The 20,748-nt window shown below is 39.4% G+C and overlaps 1 protein-coding gene across 1 annotated transcript in view; it reads right to left on the reverse strand.

Moving 5' to 3' along the window:
* Positions 1-8,600: 8,600 nt before the first annotated feature.
* LOC147465001 (heparan-alpha-glucosaminide N-acetyltransferase-like protein (DUF1624)) overlaps positions 8,601-20,748 on the reverse strand; it is a 73,228-nt gene continuing 61,080 nt past the window's right edge. Inside the window, exon 13 of the mRNA XM_086517400.1 lies at positions 8,601-8,741. Within this exon, the coding sequence (XP_086373526.1) occupies positions 8,616-8,741 (126 nt within the window). The 3' untranslated portion in view covers positions 8,601-8,615. The remainder of the gene's footprint in view (positions 8,742-20,748) is intronic.

Below are 20,748 nucleotides of genomic sequence, written 5' to 3' on the forward strand. Positions count from 1 at the left end.
TTGACAAGGAATAGGATCAAGCATATGTGAGTACATATCCTCTTTTGGCAAAAAACATGGTTTTGTACTTGGGGGCAATATGGGTGGTGTAATGTATGAAGATTGACGCTCTAGATTCCTCGCAAGCCATAATACATTGGAATTGTAGAAAATATTCATTCAATGGCGAGTCTATTGAGTCATCGTGTATCAAGTGTGTATTCCATCTCTCTAAGCACTTCTTTATGGATTGCATCCATAGCATGCTCAAGATCTTGCTTTTGTACATCTTTTGAACTTTTCTTACTTCTCATGCAATTGTAGGAAGTCGATGTGTCGAGTTTTGATGCATCTTTATCATATACTTCACAACCCATAACTTCAATTGAAAGAGATCCCGAATCAAGAATTAGGAGCATATATGGTGTTTGTGTCTTAACTTGGAAAGAGTTTGAGAATACTCTCACCCCACTTTCCTTTTATGTTTCTCCATAATTCTCCACATGCACATGCCTTTTCTTAGACTTGAAAAAACTATTGATTGACTTCTCGTCTTCTTTTAAATTAGTGCCTTGTATGCATGAAAATGACTTTGATAATTATCTTTGTCCTTACATTTAGATTTATCAAAGACTTTCGAGCATTTTGACACTCTTTAACAAATCACCTCTTTTGTGATCTACCTTTGTTGTGCCAAAGGTGCTTTATGGCAAAACATTCTTCAACACAACAATGGTCTTGAAAGCTTCTCGTTTACTTTCCAATGGTGCGTTATGTTGGATCTTTGTCATCCATAACTTTTTCTCAACCATTTCAATATACATCGATGCTCATTTAAAATCCATACAAAGACACAAGTTTTCTTCACTTTGGTTGAGATTTTCATGCCTAGGTGTTTCTTCACATGTAAAGGTCAATACACAAGGTCCGATAGGTTGATTCTAGGCTCCATTTTCTAAGAATGAACTTGTGCAGTACACAATGGTTTTAAAGAGTAGCATACAATCAATTACACTATCCCCATTGTGTTTTCTACATGGGAATTCACCAAGTCCACTCCATAAAAATTCACCATTTGCATGAACATACTCGTGCTATTGCACATGTGTAGAAGTAGCTTTCCATATCGATTTGGCTCTTTCTCATCCCTTGAAGTACAATCATATGATTGAACTTCCTCCAACCCCCTTGAAACCCCTTAAAATATATGACATATCAAATTGTTGTGTATTATGTTCAATATTTTTGTGCCGCATTCATGTCCCCAAAGACAATAACATCACCTTTTCCTTGAGACTAAGCAATATCCTCCTCTAAATCAATAAATCATTGATCTCTATCCATACAAGCATAAAAGGGGTATCATGATAAGGAATGTAGCAACCAGCTACAAATAGGTGTGCTCTTTTTGGTGTCATAACCCGTACTTATACATAACATTTTTGTTTGTCATCTTTTACAATTGATACAAATTATTCCAACCCTTCCTTAGGCTTGCATACTACCCCTCATTGCCCTCTTTGTTGTTGGAGATCTTTTGACCACATCAATGAGGATACCTTGTATTCTTCTAGCTAGTTAATCCTTCATGCATCATGCTTCCGGATTTCAATTATAAGTACAACATCAGCTTTTCTAATTAATTCATCTATGCCAATCCTCGCATTCCATGGCTATCCATTGCAATTCCAAAAGAATACTTTCAATTGTAACTCAGAAGCGAGAGGAGGAGGAGAAATTTTTAGTATTATGGAATAATCCCAAGGGATGTAAAAGATTGTATTCATAACGCATGTGTGTGTGTGTATGTTTGAAATGAAAAACTAACAATAGTTTGATTATACAAACTATTGAACCATGCAATGGAGTAGACCAGACTCGAGATGTGGACAAGGACAATGACATTATATTGAAAGATACGTTTTACACCATGTCAATTTTTTGTTTTAATAGTTTAAATTAGCCTGGACTACTACTGAATGAAGACATGTTTGATGTAGATCTTCCTTTCTCCAGGTATTGCTATTGTTGTGATTCAATTTGAAGATATCCAGTCCCTAGAGACAAACCTACACTAATCTTATGAGGAGAAGGATCTAGTTGTTATCTACATCCATAAAAATCATTCAGTGACAACTCGTTATTCTTGTGTGTATTACAAGTGTTAAAACTAGGTCTAGTTGTTATCCAGGTCACACCTGTAGAGTTAGCTTACAGGCTACCAAGCGGACTACCATTTATTTTCAAACAAATACCAAAGTAAACATATGTCTGCTAATGTAAAACCAAGAAGAAGTCCTTTGAAAAATTTGGATCGCATCTTGTTTATATTACGGAGAATTGTAAAAAAAAGTTATAGTACTTGCCATCTCTTTGGAGACCCTCACATGAGGATTAAGGCTTTTTAATCTACATTGGAAACTTTAAATAATAATGTAGTCATCTACATTATTTTTTAAGTTAATCAATGATAATCCCATGTATTTCATTTGTAATATCAACCTTTTATAAAAAAAGACTCAAGATATATGTCAAATGATGTCTTACTTTACCCGGACCAAATTTTTTTAAGTTAATCAATGCTAATCCCATGTATTTCATTTGTAATATCAACCTTTTATAAAAAAAGACTCAAGATATATGTCAAATGATGTCTTACTTTACCCGGACCAAATTCAAATCTACTTACCTTGTTGATCCAATCGTCTAAACCATTTGTCAATTAATTGTTTTAATTACTCAAAACAATCACAAGCTAGCCTTAATATGCAAGATATTCACCTTCAATTTTGTTTATGTTATCAACCAAAAGGAGGTCATTAGTGCAAGCTCCATGCCCTATATAGACCATTCCTCTACCCACATGTCAATATAGGGTTCAATGCTCACCCAATCCTTAACAAAAATCTTTTTTTTTAAAAGAAAAATGGTTTTCAATACTTGGATTGTTCCAAAAAACACAAAGCCTATAGAGACTTGGTGTATATACATAATGTGTGCCTTCTGCACCACAAGTCATAGAAATTGAATATTAATGCCATGTAGTCAAGAGATTTAATTCCAAAGTTAATTTCATTAGCATTTGGCCATATTATTGCTAAAAGGTTTGTAAATGACTAGTGTGCCCACTTACCGGCTGTAACTTAAATTCGTGAAGTTATTGTTCACAAATTCAGTCCAATGTCCTAGGTACCACATTGTACAAGATAGAAAGATCTATGTAACAGCATATCATTTGAATGTGGAGTATAATTTCAAAACCCACCGTATACTGCGAACTACATAATCATGTGGAGTATAATTTCAAAACCCACCGTGTATTATGAACTTTGTAATCAAAATATACAATTATCATCTTAGGGTAGAGCAAAAATGAAACCACATTCCAACGATTAGTGATTATTGAAAGAATATGTACATTCAAGAAAGTTTTATTGTACATTAGATGAATTATAGTTGGATCCAATCATTTCAACTATCATCCTACAAGGTCAGCTTAAAAATGTACACATGTATATAATGTTCCCGATTTTTGAAAACATTAAACGTACAATATATGATGCACCTTTCTTAAAGTCAATAAAATTTAAACGGTATTCCAAAACACAGTGATAACACCTGGTTATAAACAAAAACAGCAGATAAGTATAATGTATTACGCCATTTATCCCATTAGGCAATCAATTGAGTAGTCACATTTGTCGACATCATGTGTGAAATCAGAGCAGACGTTGTAGGTTATCGCTTCAAATAATCCCAACCGTCAGGGCATAACGTTGCTTGTACTTGTGCATGTATGTGTGTGTGTGTGTGTGTGTGTGTGTGTGTGTGTGTGTGTGTGTGTGTGTGTGTGTGTGTGTGTGTGCGCGCGCGCGAGAGAGAGAGAGAGAGAGAGAGAGAGAGAGAGAGAGAGAAAGAGAGAGAGAGAGAGAGAGAGAGAGAGAGAGAGAGAGAATGTGTGGGTATGTGTTTCTTTATACACCTTGGTTACCCATCATAAGCTGAAGGATCCAGATGCAGCAAACGAATGGCATCGTACCGCCTTTTGTGTGTGTGCAAGGGTGCTAGTGTGCGAATATGTGTGTGTGTGTGTGTGTGTGTGTGTGTGTGTGTGTGTGTGTGTGTGTGTGTGTGTGTGTGTGTGTGTGTGTGTGTGTGTGTGTGTGTGTGTGTGTGTAGACGCAAGCTTATAGGTGTGTGGAGATGAGGGGTAGTCAAACGATAGATGTGCACAGATGAGAAGACGTGAGCATTTGGGGCAATCGGGCAGGGCAATCAGGCAGCATTGGCCAAAATATATAGTAGCTCATTAATCGGTGCATTAATACGACCCTTATGGGTTTCAAATGCTAGCCAGATCAAGCTCATCACAAATCCACAATAGCATGTGCATGTGGTAAGAGTTGAATTATGCGAGCCTTATTTAAAAAGGACCCGATAATTGTACATAGTTGTAGTATAGTATCAATCACTGTGGTTCAGTTAACAAGACTAGTGTTAAAAAACTAGAAAGTCCTCAACAAACCTATCTTTATGGGAATTGTTGGAGTCTAGATATCACGGGTTTTTTTAACGAGGTTTAAATATTAGTTGTAGTAGTACTTAAGTGTGTGTGTGTGTGTGTGTGTGTGTGTGTGTGTGTGTGTGTGTGTGTGTGTGTGTGTGTGTGTGTGTGTGTGTGTGTGTGTACCCGCCTTGTCCCAGGCACCATACACAATGGGTCGATAGTAGGACCATTGTGAATGGGCCTACTACCTAATAAGAGAAATGACGTTAATATGGTTGAAATGTAAGCCCGCAGGCAATAATTTTGAGAAAGAGATTTTATGATTTTGTTAATTATGTCACCTCTTGAATCCATTAAGGCAAAATTTATGGATAAGTATCTTGATATCTTCCCATGCTAAAAAGCAGTTAGAAGAGGAGTACAGTATCAAATATAGGAGGATGATGCAGGTACTAAGAGCAGCTTTATGTGGTGGATTATTGTTCCTTTTTATGAATTCAATGGGTGGGATATCTTATAGGTCCCTCTTCCAAGTAAACCGTTGGTCATAACCTCCCACACAGGGGTTATGAAGTGTAATTATAAAGTTAAGGAATTGTATCGAAGTAGAAAAGAATCCGGTTGATGAATTAAACCCTTGTCCATATGTTGGTTCTATTTTTAGGCAATTAGGGTAAATGTGACTGATTTCGTTTGAGAATGTTTTATTGTTGAGGCTTAATATGTCATCCATATATCTATAAGTGTGTTTGAATAGTGAAAGTTTATGATAGCTGCTTATGTCACTCCTGGTTTTGAGAAACCGTTTATATTCAAAGAAGGCCAAGTATAAATTACACATAAGAGGTGAGCAGAAAAAACCCATGGGAATGCCCACGCTTTGGTTAAAGCACTGTCCTCCGAAGAGAATAGTGCAATTATCAAGGACCCAATATATATTTTTAAATAGTTTATCCTCATAGAAGTGTAAGGAATGAGAAGATTGTGTTTTCTTAATCCATCTAGGTTTTTTGGAGAGAGACATGTAGAAGAAACCATTCTTCCTAGCACGTTTGAAGGTAAGCTTAATCATCTGTAATAGAACATCTTTCAATCCTAATTATCCTTTCAGGGATATGTTCTCATACATTGAGTAATATCGATTGTGAAGAGATGGAAAATCTATTTAGGGAGGTTAAGAGTAACTACTGTGGAGTTTTTTACTAGCCAAAAAGGGTTATAGTGTATTTGGAGAAAGTTAAAGCAAAATTTTTGTTTAGAGGCACATACAAATTTAGATTATGAAAGTACCAAGTCAAGGCAAAGAGTGATATCTTTGGTAATGTTAGTAAAATACCATTTGAGACATTAGATCTCCATTTGAATTAATGCTTGTGTAGTTTATAGGTGGAAAAAAGTATGGAAGTTTGGTATCTTGAAGAAAATAGCCTAATTTATCTAGATGTTCTGAAATCATATTAGTGACCTCATACAGAGAGGTGTTAAGTGGTGTGAATTCCTTCCCGAAAACATGAGAGTGAGCTATTTTCCAAGCCAAGTTTTTGCATAAAAGAGTGGGACAGTTTGAACTTTTATCCAGCCCTACTATAAATCAGTCCTGTGAAAGCTTTTGAAATTCAACAGCCAGTTGTGGTGTGATCCATGTGCTTTCAGTAGACAACCATTTATATGGTAAGAGCGAGATTTTTTTTAAAAAGACCAATTTTGCTAAGTCCAGTAGGATTGACTTCTCCAGCTGGAGAGTACTGACAAGGTCAATTAAACAGCTAAGTAAAGCTGATAAAGCGAGGTATGGGTTTTTAGGAAAAATGTGTATGTGGTTAAGTCCTTTAGCTAGGATTTTTTAAAATGTGGTATTCTCAACTAGATCAAAACTACAGGTACATACATGCTTGCCATAAGTATCAAAATCTCTACAAAAAGGGATATATTTATCACAAGCACAAATAGGAACGGTGTTGTGTCGTAAAAAATCATTACTATAAACCAGATTCTTAATAGGTTTTTGATACTTCCAACCAATAAGTACATTATCAAGTATTTCATGGTTTCCAAAAAGTAAGTCAAAACACTCACAAAAAAGGGTCTTGGGTGTACCCAATCCCGAAGGTCACTTTGAAAAAGACAATGTTGGTAAATATACTCTTTGCAAGAAGTCTTTTTGGTAAGATGCATCCTTCCACAAAGGGCCAATAGTAACCTGCACAACATAAGTAATCATAAATCAAGAAGGTGTCGCATAGGGGTGTTTATTCCTCTTCCCCTAGTAAAGGTACGAGATTTCCTCTAATAAAATTAGAGGACGAGATAGGTGTCAAAAATGACGTGAATGAATTGGGGGTGGCTAGAGATTTAGGTCTTTTTATTGAGGGAGAATCATCATCCTCAATACATGGCTTGAGTAAACTGGTGATAATCTTAACACCTTTGTAGTTTGCATATGTAGTCAACTATGTCCCAGGTTCATCATATTTCAGTTCTTTAAGGATATCCAACATAAGCCCACGAAAGATATTGAAAAATATATGATCAATCACTAATTGTTTAGCTTGGCCACCTAACCAAGAACAAATAAGGGATAGATGAAAGTCCATCGGCTCCCCGAGAAGAGCTGGTCTAGATGGTTGAGGATAAACCAGATAGCATGGTCAAACCACATAATCCTGGATTTGCATGATGCTTTAGGGTCAAGAAATTTACATGCACATTTAACATATGGTCGAAATAGATTCCGTGTAGAGGTCAGGTTTATTTTTAGCAAACTCCATGTTCCCTTTTCTCCGAATGTATAGACATGTATTGGAAGAGCATTTGGAATGGTCAATAACGTTAAGGTTGAAGGGGGCTTTAATGAGTTCTTCTTTGTCTAAGAGTTGTCCTCCTTTCAGAATTCTGAGTCTACACTCCTCAACTGTGGAGCAGGAAGATTAGCCAGATAGACCCAAGTTTCACTAAGAATTGGTGCTAGAAAGGCTTTGTTAGGTAAAACCCAGAGCTGATGGTCCACACCAAAAGATTCAATTTCAATTTGTCTAATTGGTAGGAAAGGAAAAACCTTGGACACTTTGGGTACCATTAGACATTAGAGTCACTAAGGAAGCAAAGATTGTTTTGAAATTCCTTGATAGCTTCAAGTGTTGCACTATCTCTGCAAAAGATCCACTGGTTTGAGGGACTGTTGGAGCAACAGGGATACTGATAAAAGAAGGATTGAGGCCACATAATTTTTTTAGAAAGTTAGATAATTTAGCCCCAAAAGAACAAAATAAGGCCAGCTCTTGCTGATACTTTATAGAAAGTATAGGTAGTTGGGCTATGTAGTGGGAAATCATACTAACCCCATCTTTGGAGTCCTTGTCCAAGGGAGCCAGAATCTTGACCCAATCATTGAAAGACAACATGTCTAATATAGATAGCTTTTTATCTGAGGCAAGAGCTGAATCATATATTAATTTAGAAGCATTGAGACTGCCAACACATGAGAGGTAGCCACAGAGAGGGGCTCAAAAGATAGTTCAAGGCCTTGCGAGAGGGCAAGGGTCTGCAATAGACAAAATTATTAGTAAGTCAGGGATTACTTATGGTAATATGTAACACAGCATTTGGCGCATCGATCCAGAACATGTCTAGTTCTAATAGCCAAGGCTTTTTTTGGAGAATGGTCCTTTAGTAGGTAAAACCTAATTTGTTATAAAATCCTGGTATGCTTCTCCGGGTCATGGTTTACTCAAAATGTTTGTGATCCTGAAAGAAAATATACAATTAGGTGGGCCTGCAATCCTTAAACCGGCAAAGTCACAGACTATAATAGCCGTGAGTAGGTATCTAGAACATTAGCCTATAAAGGACCACCTAACACCTCTGCCAACCAAAAAAGGATTTATAGGCACTGGATCCAACCTAGAACTAAGAATCAAACTAGTTTCCAAAGCCAGCGTCCTGGTTTTTCCAAAAAGAATGAAAAAACCTTATGTATAAGACGTGTGTGTAGCTGATTTTACTTAAATAATAAGACATAAATAAACTTTAACATTCAAAAGACAACTGGCTTTATAGAAAAGGCAATGATTAGTACAAAAACAACTCAGTCTTAGAATTATCTTTGTACATGGCATATAAGAATGAGGCCTCATTCTAGTATACAATGATAGTAACCCATTAAAGAAGTACTTCCCAAGTAGTATGAGCCAGTGTGATCATGGACAAACATTTGCTTCAAACTAAAAAAAAATCCAAGAATGGATAGAGTCAACACCTGCATCCATTCAAACAAGACAACAGATGCGTTAGTCTTGAATGCGTTTTACAGGTGTCAATGGACTATATCAGTTATTATCCATGTCCAACTTACAACACTTTTTACTTTAAACAAACATCCAAAGTGTACATGTTTTTTTGTAAAAATTTCTTTCTTTTTTTACCTTGTAAGAAAGGCCGTTACCTCTTTGTTTTATGGTATTTTTTATATGTATGGTTTCTATATAGCCCAAATTTTATTAGTTCTTCAACATATATTTACATCTGTATCATTTTGATCAGAAGGCCACCACCCCTTCTGATCCAATTGACTTAATACCACCATTAGTTTCAAAGTTATTTTGTGCCTACTTCCCAACCATACACCATTAAGATTTTCTATAGCAAGTTTGTCATTCTTTTACTTGGTGTGGAGAATTGGTCAAATAGCTCTCCTAGACTAATCAGTAAAATGTGCTATACTTCTTATCACTTCCATCTTTGAAACCATTTAGTCAAAACATAGTAACTTTGTCCTTAGCATTAGATACAACTTTCAAACACATCGTTTCTTGGCTTTAGGCAAAAGATAACTCAGCTAAGCATATCACATCCTCTACCTTTAGTTTGAGTGAGAGGAACCAAAATTATATACCAAAACTGTATACCCGAGTATTCATACACCAGTCCTTAAGCGAAAAAGAAATTTATTAAATCCAGAATGATCAATTATTGCATGGTTAAAAAACCACCATCATGGTATGCAATGTCACCTAGATCTCAATGCATAGTTTATATTATCAATGTGACACCACAATTGCGCTAACAGCCCAACAAAAAACCATGCATCAAATGCAACAAGGGCTCATCAGACCCGACCCCCCCTTTTTTGAACAATTTATCCTAATATTCTCAGCCGAAAGATACCACTAGTGTATCTTTTAAAATTGGCATCAACGACTACTTCTCGTAGCTAATAGCCTAATTTTGTTGAGTTAGTATGCAGATCTATGAGCCCAAATCCTGTTGGAATTAGGGTTGCAGAGAAACACACACAGCTTGGAGAAGACGAAGGAAGCTCAAGGCACACAATAGAGAGTGTGTTACTTAGTGTGCAATGGAAAGATAGATAGCCCTAGAGTGATGGGCGTATATACAATGCACGGGGGAAAAAACCTCCTAAAGAGGGAAAAAATGCCCCGGCGGTCCTAGTGTGTTCACACACATCACTACCACATGTATATGGTAACAAATCCCCCCTGGAGTGATGCGGTGAACGAGAGCTAGCACATGAGTAAAGGGAAGTGCCATGCCCTGAGGACAGGATCAGTCCACAAAGGGGAGTAAGCCCAAAGCTTTGCGGAAAGCTTCAATCTTCTCACGAGACAATGCCTTTGTGAAAAGATCTGCAAGGTTGTCCTGTGTTGGCACATAAGCCAACCTGATCTCTCCTGTTGAGAGCCTCTCCCTGACATAGTGGTAATGCACCTCAATGTGCTTTGTGCGAGCATGAAAAACTTGGTTCCTCGCAACTGCCAATGCGCTCTGACTGTCAGTGTAGATAGTGTTGGCAGTGTCCTATCCAACACCCAAATCAGCCATAAGGAGTCTGAGCCATACACACTCAACCGTAGCTGTGAAGACTGCCCTGTACTCAGCCTCACAACTCGAAGTGGCCATAGTAGGTTGCTTCTTGCTCAACCATGATATACATGAACTGCCAAGCATGAAACAAAAACCACTTGTGGACACTCGCGTGTCAAAACAACCAGCCCAATCTGAGTCCGAAAAAGCATGTAAGTCTGGCGGCAATGATCCCCCCTTGGGATAAAACAAGCCAAGATGTAAAGTGCCACTAAGGAAGCGGAAAATCCTCTTAACAGCCTGCCAATGCTTAGACCCTGGGCTATGCATAAATCTGCTGACCTTTGAGACTGCAAACTGAATAGCTGGCCTCGTGTTGCATACATAAATGAGGCAGTCAACAGCAGTTTGGTAAAGAGTGACATCAGCAGGATCACCAGTATCATGTAGACTCAACTTCAAACCTGTTTCCATGGGACTGGCAATAGGTTTGCAATCCTCAAGTCAAAACTTACATAGCAATGTCTCTATGTAACTTTTCTGACACAAGGCAATACCACCATCACACTGCTTAAATTGTATACCCAAATAATGATGCAACAGCCCCAAATCTTTCATCTTGAAAGTAGCATTCAAATCAGCCTTAAATTCAGCAATATGTCTCTCATTTGGTCCAGTGATCAGCAAATCATCAACATAAAGAACCACAATGACAAGTACATCACCCTCACGCTTTACATACAATGTGCTTTCTGTTGGACTGTTACAAAAGCCTTGTTTGACCAAATGAGTGTCAGCTTTCTCATACCAAGCACGAGGAGATTGCTTCAACCCATACAAAGCCTTGTTACATTTGCACACTTTGTCTTCTTGTCCTTTTATGACAAAACCGCGAGGCTGCGTTACATAAACTTCCTCACATATGTCACCATTCAAGAAAGCAGTAACAATGTCTGATTGATGTACATCCCAACCAAAATGAGCTGCCAATGCACATAGAAAACGCACAGTAGTCATACGACAAGTGGGAGCAAAAGTCTCTTCATAGTCTATGCCTTTTTGCTGTGCATAACCTTTTGCAACAAGTCGAGCCTTATCGCGATCGATCTCACCATCCGGCTTGCGTCTCAACTTGTAAACCCACTTCGTACCAATGGTCTTTTTGCCAGGAGGCAAATGACATAAAGTCCATGTGTCATTTTCTATAAGTGCATCATATTCTGATTGCATGGCAGCCATCCAATTTTTTGAATTCTGTGCTTCATCAAAAGACAGAGGCTCCTCAACATCATGTAAGCTAGACACAGCCAAAGCATAACAATCAGATGCATAAGATGCATGGCGAGAGCCTGAACGAGTACGACTAGACAAAGGTGCATCCAATTTACTGTCACGCAAAGTGTGCACCAGGCATTTTGGCATACCTCTAGCCTGCTCATTTTCAGCCCTTTCCTCATCAAGTACATCATGTACATCTCCATCAGTAATAGGCTAATCTAAAACATTTTCAGAAACCCCCATAGGCTGTACATTTGCCTCATTGGAACTTACATTCATATTTCCACCACTGAAAAGAGGCAACAAAGTGTCATAAATGTCCTGTGAGCTTACATTATTGTCTCTAGTACATGACAGCAAGGGCTGAACATAATCTTCCACAAACACTACATCCCGAGAAACCAGAATACGTTTTGTTCGCGGATGATACAACCTGTAACCTTTGATTTCAGCACTATAACCAACAAAAATACATTTGATAGCCTTATTATCCAATTTTCTGCGTTGCACTTGTGGCACCAAAGCATATGCCAAACAGCCAAAAACACGCATGTGCTCAATAGAAGGCTTTCTATCATGCCATGCTTCATATGGAGTAATAGACTGCAAAGCTTTTGTAGGACACCTGTTAAGTACATAAGTGGCACACAAAATGGCCTCAAGCCAAAAAGAATGCGGCAAAGCTTGACTTTTGACCATACATCGTGCCATTTCCGTCAGTGACCTGTTTTTCCTCTCAGCATCACCATTTTGCTGAGGTGTATAAGGCACTGTACATTGGTGTTTTATCCCACGACTAGCCAGAAATGCATTAAATTCATGAGACATATACTCCCCCCCTTGATCGGAACGGAGGGTGCCCATAGTACATTTCAAGACATTTTCAGCCATAGCCAGAAATTGTTTGAAGCACATGAAAACTTCGGACTTCGCTTTAAGCAGAAATACCCATGCATGCCTGGAGTAATCATCAATGAAAGTCACGAAGTACAGGTAATTGCCCAAGGACGGAGTTTGCATGGGCCCACAAACATCACTATGCACAAGCTGCAACCTGCATGTGGCCCGAACTGAACCATCCTTTGGAAATTTCGAACGCTGCATCTTACCCAAAATACAGCCTTCACAAACATGTTTGATAGGTGATTCAAGAGGCGGCAAAGAAGCAACCATATCAGATTTCTGCAAACGCAGCAAACTGGCAAAATTCAGATGACCAAAACGTGCATGCCAAAGTTTTGCATCTGAAATAGCTCTTGAATCTGCAACAACATTTGCAAAGTTTTGTCCACACTTGTCATACAAAGTGAGCTTATACAGCCCATGGCACAAAAGGCCAGATGCAACAATTTCATCACCAAAATTGAGATCATGAACTGTACATCTGTCATCCACAAATTTGACTACAAGTCCAAGTCTAGCAAGTGCGGATACAGACAAGAGATTCTTCTTGATCCCAGGTACATAAAGTGCATCAACAAGTGTGAAGGAACTACCATTAGCAGCAGTGAGCACAATCTTTCCAACTCCCTGAACTGGATAAGAGGCGTTGTTGGCACAAGTGACAAAATTCGCATGAGGGACAAACTCAAGAGAGGTAAACAATTCACGATGTGAGGTAATGTGCTTTGTAGCACCACTGTCAAAATACCACACATGTGAATCTGCAGCAACAACTGACAAGCATGCATCATGGACAGCAGGATTGTAAGTGCACTCTGCGCTAAAAGCCCATTCTGCATCAACATCAGCAACAGAGTCTCCTTTCACAGAAGACTCAACAATGGCTGCATTTGTAGTGGAACCAGCATTTGTAGTGGAACCACCCTCTTTCTTCTTAGCCTCTTTGGCCTTCAACTTAGGACACGACTTGATCAAGTGATCATTGGCTTTACAATAATGGCAACGCATCTTCTTTTTGCCCTTATCACCAAAATTGCCAGACGAAGTACTGCCAGCAAAAGCATTAGGAACAGAATTTTTGCCACTCACAGCAGAACCATAAGAAGTGGTTGCATTACTGTTACCACCCTTTGTTTGAGAAGCAATAAAAGCCTGTTCAACTGCACGCTGCCTAGTCCTGTTTTTTCTAGAAAGTGACTCTTGCAACAGCAATGTGCATAATGCATCAAACTTGATAACTTCAGGATTTCCTTGTGTCATCAGTCTCCAAGTACTAGCAAAAGTCTGGTAGGAATCTGGTAAGGCATCAAGAACAGTCTGCACAAGGGAACTGTCTGAAATGACTTCACCTGCAAAAATAAGCTGCTCATTGATATCCTTGACACTAGCAAGGAAAGTGCCATATCATCTTCCTCATGCATAATCTTCGACTCCAGCTCTTTACGCAGAAAAGCAATTTTAGCCTCATTGCGGCTTGCATAAAGACCTGCTAGAATATCCCAAGCCTGTTTTGCACATTTTGCTGAACGGATGTGAGGAACAATGGTGCGCTTCACAGACAACGCAATCAATGCATGAGCCTGCGCATCCTTAACATCCCAACGAGCTTGTTCTACTGTAGGCAAAACAACTCTAGCAGTTGCAATCCTTGCAGCAAGACCTGCAACATCCTCAACATCGCCTACATCCTCAGAACCAGGACGTACATCAATGCCTTGCACAATGTTCCAGACACCCTTTGACACAAGAACATGTTGCATCATATAAGCCCACATAGGGTAGTTGTCCCCATCCAACCTGTCCTCAACAGCAAACATCTTGAACACATCTGTGTTGTTGTTGTCAGCCATGGTAAATGCTGCACGTGATGTGAAAACTGCCCGAAAATAGGAGAAATGGAGCGGGAACAACCTGTGCTATATAGCACAAACCGTAGAAGACTATAAGGCACCTATTATGCAGAAAACGGCACTGACAGAAATTCTGCACAAAATGACGAAATAGCATGTGCAGTACTGCCTGTAGTGGAAACGGAGGCCGAAATGAGCCCAAATCAAAATTCTGAGCAGACCAAGCTCTTCGAGCTTACCCAAAATATTTGTCGACCTGCGAACGCTTGCCAAAGCTCACTGAAATCGGAGAAAGTGAGCAGGCGTGTGCTGGAGCAGCTGGCGACTAAGCCCGGGAGGACGTGACCTGCTCTGATACCAATTGTTGGAATTAGGGTTGCAGAGAAACACACACAGTTTGGAGAAGACGAAGGAAGCTCAAGGCACACAATAGAGATTGTGTTACTTAGTGTGCAATGGAAAGATAGATAGCCCTAGAGTGATGGGCGTATATACAATGCACGGGGGAAAAAACCTCCTAAAGAGGGAAAAAATGCCCCGGCGGTCCTAGTGTGTTCACACACATCACTACCACATGTATATGGTAACAAAACCAAGGCCTCAAACTTAATGCCATGCTTACCCATGAAGTGCATGGGTACGACCTAATGCAAGTTATCTCAAAACAACAAAAAGATGGTAGTTTTTTTCATAAAACGCCAGCAATGCATTGGTGAGAAGCTATCTACACCTGTGTAATCATAAAGCTCAAGGCATGTGAACAAAGCCGTTCATGGTTCCTTGCAATCCTCATTTACCTACCAAGGCCAAGTGCCCTTTATGCCTAAAGTCAAAACAAATCAAAAGAAATTATGTCGACTACTGTAAAAAAAACCACCTGCGTCAAAAAAACTAGAGAAAGTACGGACTGGTTTTTGATACACGTGGCTGCTAAATATCAAGCCAAACTATTTTCATGTACATCATATGAAAACCAGAACGCCTAGTGCAAAAAAACCAATAATTTTTTCTTTTTGTATAGAATGCGGACCTGAGAAGCACCCTCTTTTGCCACAAGCTCCATGATTAGACAATAGGCAATCTTCCGATAAAAACCCTCAATCTCTCTTTATACCAACACAAACACCACACAAAGAGACTAAGTGAGGGGCTCAAGGTCATCCTCACCTTTATATAGTGCTTTGATGATGATGCAGACCAGCGGTATTGAAACTGGCTCAGTACCCAAAGTGTGGCTTCAAGTGGTAGCCGCCTTGGCCCCGTAGGGGGATTGAGTGGGAGAGAGGATATGAAGAACATCATCATGTAGCGTGCGGGTGCACAGAGCTCCTATGTGAGGTATACACTGTAAGCGACAGGCGTGAACAACTCGATATGCCCAAGATCATTTCACACAATACCCAAAGTTGCCTGCCAGTTTATTATGGGGTACTATTCCATTTTCAATGCGCCTTTGTTGAGAGGCATTAACAAACTTATGCTTAAGGGGCCACTCCCATACAAGAAAGAGGGGGGGTGGGGGGGGGGGGATTTTTAAATCATATATTTGAGGGGTTGTGGGGGTAAAGAAGTCCTAAACCCAACCAAAAGAGTCGGGTTTTTTAAACTAAGTTTCAATATTATCTATATAAGTACTTATGTGTGTGTGTGTGTGTGTGTGTGTGTGTGTGTGTGAGAGAGAGAGAGAGAGAGAGAGAGAGAGAGAGATTTCATTATTATACTCAAAGGTCAAATATGACATATGGGACCTAAAGAAACGTATCATATGGGGCGTGTGTAGTTGATAAGAAACTCTCAATGCTCAAGAATTATGGAAATGATTGTTGCAATGAGACTGCTAATCAAGCCCCAATGACTTGTCTCACATTCTAAAGAATGAGAGTTGAGCTAGATGGAGACAATAGTGAAGATCGCACGCAAGGGGATGGTCTTGATCATGTATGGGTGTGTGCGGCTCTCTCGTTTGGAGAAGAAATTTGTTTTGTAGTCAAGGGTGACATATATGGTGTAATCTTTGGGGGAGAGAGAGAGAGAAGAGAGAGAAGAGAGTAGTCCCCTTGCCATCACTTTGTCCTCCATCTCTTGCCATCTTGCTACACAATGTCATGATGCTAGGTTGATGCCGTTGTCACTATCAACCTGTTGTAAGCAGCCTCTTGCCATTATACACCCTACACACACTTTCTGAAGTGTTGTTGTTACCCCACCCTTGTTAGAAAGCTCTTTGTGGTGGAAGATTTCCCAAATAGGATTTAGTGGAATACATATTTTTGTTGTTGCCTGGTTAGTCTTTGTGTTGCAGTAATACATAGATTGGAGTTTGCAGAGCTTTGGGTGATTGATGACTTTGCTAAAGGGGAATTGAACCACAAACTTAGTGTTGCAGTAATACATAGATTGGATATGCGGAGCTTTGGGTCACTGATGACTTTGTAAAAGGATAATTGGACCACAAACTTGTTCTCGTTGCTTAATCCCATGGGTTTCTTTCATTGTCACTTTGATGGTGTTTACTGGCATTCCTCGCTCTAATTGTTGCAAATGAAGCTGCCCCCATGGCAAGCTCACCATGCGCTTCACCCCGAGCAGCATGTAACTTGCTCGCCTTCAATGGCCTTTGTATGATGTAGTAAAACATTGGTTTAAAGGACTTTTCTTCGCCATAGCTAATGATGACTTATTCTTGTCATCGACTTGTCTTGTCTAATATTGTAGTGGTTTGCTTGCATCAACTGCATCTTTCTCTTATCACTTTATGCTAGTTGTTGCCTTTGTTCAACCAGTTGTCAAGGTGGTTGAGCATGTTTTCCGTGTGTAGCTATGCGTTTGGACATTGCTTTAGTAGAGCCTTACCAACGATGTCTAATCAATTTCATTATTGTTGCTTGTGCACATCCCTCACTAGTCAATCTTGATGTAGCCCCTTTGTAGGACTTTTTCTTTTGGTTTTTGCAATGATATTTTTATATTTATTTGTGTCTACGTATTTCCTTATGCCGAGGTGTGTGTGTGGCATGTGGGTGAGTGGAGCTTGGCTTATGTATCCTATGTTTTCTTATAAGTCGTTATTGTTGAGGCTTGCTTTTTTGTTTGTGTGTGGGTGGGCATATAAATCTTGTATTATTATATTGACTTTGTTTTCTATTTGAGTTTTGTTTTGTTTTGGTTTTCTCTTCTTCTTTTTTTGGCCTTTTGTTTTTCCTTCTGTTGGTGTGTGTGGGGTGCTAGGGTGCACATTTGTTGGAGCTTTACTCTCTCTACCATGTTTTCTCCTGATGGATTTCTTATGGTGGCCTCTATGATTTTCTCCACTATCTCCTCTAAGTTAGCCTCCCCAAATTTTGATTATAGTAGCAAACTTTGAAAGTGGAACATTGTGTATGGTGGAGGAGACCTCCTTGATAACTCTAGTCTAGTTTCCTCATGTTTCCTCTTCTTGATTGTCCTAAAGTAGATTTCTTGGTGTTGAGCCAGCAGAGGATCACAACCACATTTTTGCTCACACCCATCATTTTGTAACCATTGATTGTAATAAATGTCTTTCCGACATTAATTTTGATTTGAGCCATTCATTAAGTAACGGGACTCAATTGAGTTTCCAGCCTGTAATCCCGACGTAATTTCACCTGCTGATGTAAATAATTAGAGATGTTCTCACCTCCAAAGCTAAGGTATATAAGCCAAAGTTTTGTAACCTAAAGGGGATTCAATTATTAATCAAAGTGAGTTTTTGAGCGCCGTGACTGTGTCTGAGAGAGAGAGAGAGAGAGAGAGAGAGAGAGAGAGAGAGAGAGAGTCTTATCTCCTTGCTACGCGAGCTACGGGGCCGCCATTGGAGAAGCGACACCACCATTGTGTTAGCAACGGTGAGAGCTACGCACAAATACCAAGAGTGCGCGCTATCGGCTTCTACGTGTGGTAAGTTCCTACGAGCTTCGGTGTGAGTTTTCTTCCAACTCGTGTGTCGGAATAGAGCGTGCAGCATATCTATAGAACCACAACGAGTAGAGCTACACATTAGTACCATCGGGGTCAAGTTTCGGTCACCTGTATTTTTCGGCCTGTCTTCATACGCGTTTGCCGCACGGAGTGGTTATAGGTTGATTTTGCAGTTCAAGTCTTTAGGGTGTTGTTCTTACGTAGTGCATATACTTCCCCTTGAGTTTGAGATCGATTCAATGATTCTAGATCCTGTTTCGTATAGCATTCGTTCGTAGTACGGATTTTAGTCACTTGCGTATTTTAGAACTTAGATTTGATTTCCTTAGTAGTGATTGTCATTAGAAGGTCGAGTAGGTGATTTGACACCCACCTAGTTGTTTCCATGCGCCTGCGGGTCAAGCTCCGTCCTCGTCTGACAAATTCTGTTGTTGGTTGAGTTCTCGCTATTTAGCTTCTGCTAGCGGCGTAACCGCCTTAACATTTGGCGCCGCTGCCGGGGACGAGAGCCCTAAGTAGGTGACCTTCGACTAATCCTACGAGGTGAGTCGTATAAACTACTTTGTATACTTTAGTTAGAAAAGATCTAGGAGTGGTGGACTCCGAAGGTCTCGAGAGATACTAGGAAGTGGGGTATTCCTGGGTCTTCCGCGTTGACAGTATTTTTAGTTTAGCTTAGATTAGATTGTTTTTTATGGTGTTTAAGTGGTTGTTGACATAACAAGCATTTGCTACTCCTTGTGTGGTAGTAAATCTCTTTATATTTTCAATTGCAAAAAATACATTTTATGATTAGAAGTAGCTTAGGTAGGGCCTGATTTGATCCTGATCTAGAGCTATCAATTGGTGTTCTATTCGCTTGATGTGTTTGATTGCATGTTAGATCACTGAAAAAAGTCGCTTTGGTAGTGAAATATGCAATAAACAAAGTTCAGAAAAATTTTCTGTGTAACTGATTGTTGCTGAGAACTTAAAAGAGCTATTGGAAGAGTTCTGTGCTGAAAAACTGGAAATCTGCAACTTTAGACATCATACGCGTATGATGTCTTAGGACCTAAACAGAGACTAAAATTGAAAATTTGACATTGCCAAAGTGTTTAGAAGGGGGGTTTTACCCTAAGATCAACTTAAAACAAGGGCATTAACACTCAAAGAAACCCAAAAAAGACAAGTCGGAGTCCAAGAAACGCAAAGAATAGGAAATTTTGGATTCAGATTTTGTTTTTACATTCAAACCTGACAAAAACACTTGAAACTCAATTATAAACATTGGAGAAGGCTTAAAACCAAAAATAGTCAAAATCTGGGACAAAAAACATCATACGCGTATAATGTCTTTTGGCACATCCACTACTTATTTTTGAAATCTGACCTGACAAGATTGTCACAAACACTGTTGAAAGCATAAATATCAAGTTTGGACCCAAATTGATGAAAAAGACATCATACGCGTATGATGTCTTTGACCTAATTTTGGACATATTTTGATACTTTGCTAACACAGATCCATTGTAATAGCTGTCTAGAGGTTATATTTCAAGTTTCATACCATTTGGATCACAATTGACCCAAAAAACAAGTCAAAAGCGGGAAATTGCCAAGAAAAGCCTGAACTAGCCATAACTTGCTCAAACAGAGTTCAAACTGAATTTTGTGAGTAAACAGAGCATAAAGGGGCCACTGAGAGTGAGCATAACCAAAATAGTCAAAATCTGTGAAAAAAGACATCATACGCGTATAATGTCTTTTTCAGCATAACAGTAACAAAATTCTCACCTGATGAAACAGAAGTTGTCCAACTGACAAGATTAAACAATTGACCAAGTATCAGTCAGTTTGGATCAATTTTGACCACAAAAACCTGGGAAAACAAATTGCCGAGACGGAAAAGTTACAGTCCTTTAGGGGAATTGATGAATTTGAGATCGGGCAGGAATCTCCGGAATAATCAACCAAAACAAGGGGAACCAGCAAGTGTCATATCAACCGAGGAAAGTGTAAACCAAAGTTGGGTGCAACCATTGGAGCCGATCTTTGAAGGAAGTGTCTCTGATACTTCTTCGGAGAGGTCTTACGAGATTTTCACCGAACACTTGAACTTGAACAACAGAGAAAATATGGCAGCAGGATCATCAAACCCTTCCGCCACCATGAAGCTATTGTTCATAAAATACCAGTACGACAATGAGCAAGGTGCCAAGATCTACAAAGATGGAATGGACCGCTATTGTGTAAAGATAGAAGATAGACCTAGTGAGTTCAAGGACTTAGTGCATGTGAGCTATAGCGGAGATAGATATCTAGATGACGAGGGTACCATGTACTTGGTAGTCCTAAACCCTAACATTGTGGACAAGTGGGGATTGATGGGCACCAAAGCCAAAATAGATGAAGAACTCGAGGAGAAAGCACCAATAATGAACTTCCCTAATGCGAGGTTAAGAAGAGAGAATGAAACTACAAGGATCAACA

The sequence above is a fragment of the Adiantum capillus-veneris genome, chromosome 1 (assembly GCF_014529385.1).
Source record: "Adiantum capillus-veneris isolate H3 chromosome 1, ASM1452938v2, whole genome shotgun sequence".
NCBI lineage: Eukaryota > Viridiplantae > Streptophyta > Polypodiopsida > Polypodiales > Pteridaceae > Adiantum > Adiantum capillus-veneris.